Source organism: Sinocyclocheilus anshuiensis, unplaced genomic scaffold (assembly GCF_001515605.1).
Source record: "Sinocyclocheilus anshuiensis isolate Anshui unplaced genomic scaffold, SAMN03320099.WGS_v1.1 scaffold1800, whole genome shotgun sequence".
Classification (NCBI taxonomy): domain Eukaryota; kingdom Metazoa; phylum Chordata; class Actinopteri; order Cypriniformes; family Cyprinidae; genus Sinocyclocheilus; species Sinocyclocheilus anshuiensis.
In genome coordinates, this window is record NW_015557201.1 from 332,260 (window position 1) to 340,384 (window position 8,125).

At 38.3% G+C, this 8,125-nt stretch overlaps 1 protein-coding gene across 4 annotated transcripts in view; it reads right to left on the reverse strand.

Annotated features, from left to right (window-relative positions):
• The window catches only part of LOC107678875 (protein FAM57B-like), a 14,724-nt gene extending 7,191 nt beyond the window's left edge, over positions 1–7,533 (reverse strand). Inside the window, exons 1-4 of one of the 4 annotated variants that reach the window (XM_016474299.1) lie at positions 7,447–7,533; positions 6,579–6,745; positions 4,296–4,455; positions 3,451–3,534 (exon numbers count right to left, since the gene is read on the reverse strand). In XM_016474299.1, coding sequence (XP_016329785.1) covers positions 3,451–3,534; positions 4,296–4,420 — 209 coding nt within the window. In that variant the 5' untranslated portion in view covers positions 4,421–4,455; positions 6,579–6,745; positions 7,447–7,533. Of the gene's footprint in view, positions 1–3,450; positions 3,535–4,295; positions 4,456–5,485; positions 5,813–6,578; positions 6,749–7,024; positions 7,121–7,446 lie in introns of those variants that run through there. The other 3 variants (XM_016474298.1, XM_016474301.1, XM_016474302.1) reach the window with 3 other exon arrangements.
• Positions 7,534–8,125: the final 592 nt, after the last annotated feature.

An 8,125-nucleotide genomic window follows, 5' to 3' on the forward strand; every position in this document is an offset into this window, starting at 1 on the left:
TTAAGCGTGGTCCACTGCTGCACACGTGCCACAATATCGATACAGGGCCAGCTGTATCGATACTCATATCATCAAATCTCTGTGACGATACATCGTTGTATCGATGTATCGAACACAGCACTACAGTACTGTTCTGTAATATATAAATTACCATAACTTTTCCCATGATTGTTTTCAGTCATTATTTAATATTTCTATATATTGAATATTTATAGCTATAATGCTCTGAAAGGCAACTTTTACTTAACATTTTAAACCTGTGCAGATTTAATTCACTTTTAATGACTTTTCCAAATCAGTTTTAAAATCCTTTGAGAACCAAAACAAGTCCAAGGTGCTCACTACTACTGGAGGTTACAGGCAAGTCTGATACATTTCTCATTTTGTGTCACATGTTAGACAAGCATTCATATACTGTAGGTTTAGAACAACAACATGAGAGGGAGTAAATTACATTTTCATTTTTGGGTGACATACTCCCTTAAAATTTGACTAGCAAATCAAGCACCAGTCAGACTGTAGAGGCAGTAAAACTATTCTCTACGTCAGTGGTTCTCAAACCTGTCATGGAGTACCCCCAGCCCTGCACATTTTGTATGTCTCCCTCATCTATCACACCTGATTCAACTCATCAGTGGAGACTGCAAGACCTGAAGTGGGTGTGTCAGATACACAGACTGTATAAAAATATGGACACCCGTAGGTTTTCAAAGAGCGTTTTTGAAGCCTAAAGTAGGCGGAGCCGGCCGTCGCCATCTTGGCAGTGCGTCACTCCCGGATAATCGAAAATGGGCAAAGAGGTGGGAGCTGGTTGCTGAAACCACACCCACCTAGCTCGACGGTGGTGACAGCAGCGGCAATCCACCCGTCACTCAAGTGGCCGCGCCCTTAATTATGCAGAACTTTAAGGCTTAATATAATTTAAACGGATGAGTTATAAAAAAAATTCACCCTCCTCACAGTTGTCATGAAGGGCAAAATTAGCTATATAGACCAAAATAATTTTTTGAACCAGGCTGTAAACATGTTTTTTTCTGCTGTAAAGTTGGGCATTTTAACATGGGGAGTCTATGGGATTGACTCCCTTTTGCAGCCAGCCTCTAGCAGCCAGTTGATGAATTACAGTTTAAGTCACTTCCGTGTGGGCTTCACGAGAGAGAGCGGGAGGTTGCCACTTGGTCAGATATAGGAAGACAAACAAAACGTGCAGTGCTGGGGGTACTTCATGGAGAGGTTTGAGAACCCCTGCTCTACGTATTCCCAAGAGAAGTGTGATTTGTGAGGATAAATGTGTGTCTATTTCTGAAAATATCCTAGATGTATATGATTTTCGGACAAATACAATCGGAGTTATATTTAAAAATGTCCTGGCTCTTCCAGGCTTTATAATGGCAGTGAATGGGTGTTATTTTTCAATAGTCCAAAAGAAGTCCAATAAAGCACATCCGTTGAATTGATGCGTTTTTGTAAGAAAAATATCCATATTTAAAACTTTATAAACAGTAATCTCTAGCTTCCGCTAACTGTCATACGCACGTATACGAGAGAGTGGCATTCCAGAGGATGACGTAGGACATAGGCGTAGTATAATTTTCCTTTGTTTAGAAAAGGAAAACCAGTCTTCTCTTGAATTATATCGAAATCCTCCAACATTTTTCTTTACAAATCCTCGTTTTGTACTTCTAATTCGTGACCGGTGTTTTGTTTTGCTCTCTAATTCAATTTAACGTTCAATTTAAATAAATGTAATTGCACAAATTATAGGCTACAATTTAAATTAGTTTATTGTGAAATAACTCAAACATATTATGTTTTTCTTTCCTCTGATAAGCATTGTTCTGAGCTGTGTTTCCCAAAAGCATCAGTGGTTTCTTATGATACTTTTGGGAAAAGCAGCCCTGTTTGAATGCAGTGTCAGTAGTGAGTGAACGCTCTCTGTGATTGATTGGTTATGTTTTGCAGCATTTCCGTGCGTTAAGCAGAATTAAGCACAATTATTCGCTAACATGGGTTATTCGTCCAATTCAGTGCATATTGTATGCATTAAATTTCTTGTTAAATTAACAAAATGACAGGTAAAAAAAACACCTTAGTATCGGTATTTTTTATTTGAGTATCGATACTTCAGTATCGATACACCCATCTCTAGGCCGCTTTCGCCTTTTTTTCCCCAAAAGCTTCTTCTCTTAAAAAAAAAAAAAAAAAAAAAGTTAAAATCCCAAGCATTTAAAGTTTCAAGTGTTGCATTTAGTAACCTGTTTTTAGTAACTTCTTTTAAGATTTTACATTGGAATATACCATTTAAATACTTGACTAGTCCATTATTACAGTCATGAATATTTAAAAACATACTGAAGAAATCACAATACTGATGTACTAATACTCTCAAAACCTAAATTAGCATAATACAATTCAAAACCTGACAAAGAAAACCTGTAAAAAATAGGCCTAGTATTTGACTTGGCCCTTGTCTAATTCCCAGCCCTCTGTACCCTGACTGATGCATTTACTACACATACACTGAGTTTACCTGGCTTAAATCATTTATGAAACATGCCTGGTTTCACAGACAGGGTTTAGATTAAACCAGGATTAAGCCATAGTTCAATTAGGACATTTAAGTAGTTTTTATAAAAACCTTTTTTTTACCTTCGAAAAAAAAAACATTACTGGTGTGCATCTTGAGACAAATCAATGACACTTACATTTTTTTAAGATAAATCAGCGCAAGTTTCTAGGCTATATCTAGGCTTAAGCCTTGTCTGTGAAACTGGGGGATGATTGCTCTGACCTATTTGAGCTGCCGTTCTTAACTCACTTGTGTGCCTTCAGGTTAAGGCAAAATTAAACAAGATAAACAGTTCAAAACAAGACATACAATTCAATTAGGTGAGGCAAATCAAATTAGAGCCAACCGTTTTCCACAAACCTCCTAATGGGTTTCACAGATTGTAAAGATGCAGCTTTCAAGTATTAAATGAAACCGCTGACTAAAGCGGTCATAAAAAGTCAAGTCTAGTTTTTCCACAGTATTTTGCCAGTCTACGCTCTCTCTCTCGCTCCTTTTCCCCCCAGCTTGGTGTGCCACAGTGGATTTACAGATAGGCTCGCAACCTAATTAGTTTCTAATTAGATTTCACTGACATATGGTGCACATTGGAGAAATAGCACATTCTTAGAAACACTCAAGAGTGTAGGGAATACTTTCACACTCCTACACATCTGGGAACAATTCCATAGAAAATCAGAGAATTCTCAGCTGTACACACAAACACACAAACGCAACAAGTGAAAAGAGGCGAGAGAGACACATGCACATAGGAAAACAAACAAACACTTAAGTAAAACAGTGTTGAGTATAGTAAAACAGAGATCCCTACATATACAATCAATCTTAATTGCCAAAAAATGTATGTTATATCTTGTCACATATCTTCAGCTGATACTCACTGGTCCTCAATAATGTCTTCACAAGAACAGGCGATGATGTACCCGGCAGAGGATGCCATAATAGCCTGAATGGAGGACACCAGTCTAAAAAAGGGTGAGAGAAAAAACATGCATGAAAGACAGCAAGGAGACCAAAACAGACTGCAAACACCCTTAGATAGGAGATATTTGATACCATTAATAGCAGATATCGATGACACCAGTTAAAGGAAGAGTCATTTAAGCAGGATATTACACTGTAACTTCCCTAGCAAAGCAGAAAAGCACAGCAACACATCAGATATGCACTGCAGCCAAATGCAACCCTACATGCAACTTCTTTACTCAGCAGATTTTAATCACATTTCACGCAAGAAAGCCTTCAAAACAAGATAAAAATCTCTGCCATAAACTTACAGCGTCATATTTAGTAACAGACCGATGAATCTGCAGATATTTAATCATTCTGGGATCATTATCTACCTCATGAATTAATTTCAGGCAACCATTTTCTGTTTTCAAATTATATATATATATATATACAGTGGGTACGGAAAGTATTCAGAGTAACTTTAACAATTTATTTGTAAAATAAGTGTTTATATTTTGTTTTATGCGTATTACATATATATCATTCAAAAAGTCACATTGACTGATGCAGTTCAACAACTAAAAATAACTGGTTTGTCAAGTTATCCTTTTTAATTGAGCCTTAATAAATCACACAAAAATACAATTATGAATCCACTGCTATGACTTTCATTTTTAAAAACAAAAAGAGCACAGATACACAAGTAAATAAAACCAGGTAGCTTGAGCCTGACAGCACCTTTCAACATGTCTCACTTTCTCTTCCCTTTATTTACCTGGACGAGACGATGACAGCATCCTTCTCGCTCCATTTGAGCCCAGGAGCATGTTTCAGGAATCGCTTGGACAGCAGGAAGAGGCCTGGGAAGAATATGGAGCCAGCTGCAAGGATGCTCAGCATAATCTCAAGCAATGTTGCTCAACGTCACTGTGTGTCTAAAGAGGACACATTTTACACATTTTAGTGTTTTGTTTTAAATGACATCTTAAGAAGTCCATATATTTTTAATAAATCGAATGTATATAAAAAAAACATTGCCATTTATGAAAACTCAAACTTGAAAAATTATTCGAATAGACAAGCAATAAAATTATTTTAATTTATAATAACATCTCGTTTAGTTAGTGGCAGACATGTTGCTTGATCATAAGCACTGCGTTCACAACTTGATTCTCACCAAAATCTGTTCACTGAAAAAAAGGAGAAAGAAAGGGCAAGGCAAAGGCAGAAGGATGAAACAAACGGGGAGAGTAAAGAAGCAAAATTAGACCACAAAATCCACATTAGCATTAAATGTAATGTGCATAAAACACACCGTGTCTGATTACACAAATACATCAACGTAAAGCACCACTAAACTCACAAGACAAGTTCAAATAACAGACTACAAGGTATGCATTGTGATAGCATGGCACAGATAGATTTCCCAGATATCCTGAGGAAAAATAATTTCAACTGCATTCCTTCACTGGTCTCATTATTGCTTTGTAAGGAGTTCTTAAATTATTCTGGACAGCTGCCATATTTATATTCAAGCAGAAGAAGCTGGGATGTTTGGGAAGGGGGGTGTCCATATTAAAATAGGCATGGAAGAGGGAGGGGAGCCAGACAATGCCAAGAGGAAAGAGAAGGGGGGAACAGTGGAGGCCATCATTATGTGGTTTTCATCCAAATCTGAACACACATCACAGCAAACCCAAGAAGTGCATTACAGACGTGACAGCCAATGTGCGTTAGTTATTCATTATTCTGAAGCTTGTACGAACCAATCTGTTCACGCAGCACTTAAGTAATTCAAGAGAATTCTGTTACGAAAACACATCACAGACGCGACACGTGATTCTCTTAGGTTTCAAACGAACTGTAATCTCGCGCAGACTATAATTATAAAACCCTCCGCCGATCCTTACATTCATGTAAACAACAGCAGAGCAGCGCGAGCGGCTCGCGTATTCACAACGCTACCTTCAGAGCTAACGTAGCAGGCTAGCGGCATCCATCCTATTGTGTCCTCGCCAGCAGTCCAGCAGCGCACGAGGAAGGAGTATCGTCGGGACCTCTAGCTAACAGTTTGCAGGCGATAGGCCCGCTGGCTGTGTGTGCGTTTACGGCAGCCAGTAATGAATCGCTTTCATCCCCACATGGTTGATGGAAAAAAACCGATTGCAAAAACGGGGATGCGCCCCCAAACACAATATGATCATTGTACGCCAATTCGTGCCATGCTACTCTTTCGCTGTAACCTGTTCAGACCCAGAGATACAAAAATGCGATAAAATATTTATATATTAAAAGAGCCATAAGTTATAATAAATTACAAAATTATACTTATGAATTTACTGTTATTAAAAAAAACTAATACAATTATATAAAATAATAAGATTATATATATATATATATATATATAAAACAGAAAATTAAACCGCAAATATATAGCAATAGTAAGTGCATATTGTTAATTAATCAGTGCTTCATTGTATAATTAGCTACACTTTAACAAGGCCACCTTTAAATTGAGTGTAACCTAAATAAATAAATATATATGCATTGATTTTGAATTTCATTGCTGGAAGAATATTAATCTAAAACATAACTGTTAATACATTTGACAGCTTAAACAAAGGTCCAATAACAAGGGTTATATTCAAACCTGCACACTTACAATGACCTGCTCATGTATTTCCTTTTATTACTATGCCACCTACAATGTCATATCACCAAACAGACACAAAGTTGAATGTCATTACATGAGCATTGGTCAGATGTCTACTGCTGTTACAGACGTATTAGTCATTCTACAACATTGGTCAGGCATGGTCTGAAAATAATAATTTTGGTGAAGATGGCACAAATTTTGTAGGATGTATACTGAAACCATGTCAAGCAGTTTTGCAGTATAATACATACAAACACCGGAGAAAGATGGTGTACGTTAGAACATACACTGGATCTGAACAGGTTAAAACATTCATAAACGATGCTAGAGAAAAGCAGCAGGAGGACAGGGTCATACTGGACAAGAGCAGAAGCCAAAAAAAAAAAAAAAAAAAAAGGTTACGTTAAAGTTGAGGAGCGTCGGTTATGGGGAAGGACAATCCTGTCACAGTCTTCCAGAAATCGGATCAAAAGGTCCAGGAAGCATCTGTGAGACGGTCCACATGATGTTGATGATTTATCCTAAGCACTTGATCCCAGAAAGCTGCACAGGTTTTGGATTGCCCGGACCTGCTGGGAAAATACACGTGTTAATAGAGCAACAAGAAAGGTGTTCAAGGACCAACAATAGCAGTACTGCAAAGTGTGTCTCTGAGCTGTCTGTCCACATCCACCAATCCAGGAAGCGAGTGGATCCCTACATATAAGAGATCTGATCCGCGTCCATCTGGTCTTCACAAAGCTCTTTACTCAAGCTGAGTCAGCAGATCAAAAGCTGCAGTGGTCAGATACGGCCACACTCAAACATTAGCCTTGCAAATTACTTATTTAAATGAAAATGTAGGCTACCCGTGGCGGAGAGCGGACCCCTGCACCAGATGGATGGGGAGAGAAGCAGGTATCCAGGCAACCACTTTGGTCCCCGGTTCTGCCTTTCTGACCACCTCGCTAGGATTAGACAAAACAAGTGGGGACCGGGGAAGGCAAGGAGGGTGGAATGGCTCACATTTGACTACAAAACATGTGCAAATCCTGAACCAAATGCCGAAAGTTATCTAAATAATGGCGTTATTCTAATTCGCCTGTATGCAAAGTAGAGGAAGAGAGTCACGCTAGCTTTCAGGCTAGCGCTGTGCTAACATGACTCAGAGCCTCGCTGAGCGGATAAATACGGCCGTGTTCTTCGTTGTCTTTTCAAATAACCTTTAACTAATATCACCGGAGAAATTAGTAAATATTACACGGAAACGGGAAAAGCCAGTTTAACTTACTGTTCATAGCTCTCAGTTCAGAAATCACGTCTTTTCGACTGGCCCCAGTCCTAAATGTGTTGACGAGATAAATTTTACTTTTAAATCTGCACCGCGACTCTTAGTAACTAACTGCTGATTGGCCAAACGAGACGGACGCGACAGATTTGCCCTTCATTGATTGGTTTAAGGTTTGATTTATAGTAAATCTGACCAATGGCGAGTAAAAACAAAGTGACCTGACAGCGCAAGACCGCATTAACCATTTATGGTCCGACATCTTTTTTTGTCATCTTTCATTGTCTCAATAGTCCGTACTAAACATACAGAATTATCAATATTTTGCTCAAATAATACGTATTATTTGCCAATACACGTGGGCAGAGAGTAAGTTTGTTTGCAGATTTTTATAAAACAGAGGTAATATGAATAGCCTGTGAGTTTAAAGGGGTCATATGATGCGATTTCACTTTTTCCTTTCTCTTTGGAGTGTTACAAGCTCTTGGTGCATAAAGAAGATCTGTAAAGTTGCAAAGATTAAAGTCTCAAATCCAGAGAGATATTCTTTATAAAAGTTAAGAGTCAACCACGCCTACCTAAAACGGCTCGTTCTAACACGCCCCCACGTCTACGTCAGGATGTGGGAAGATTTGCATAACACCGCCCAAATGTTCACACAAAGAAAGAAGGCGTAACTTTT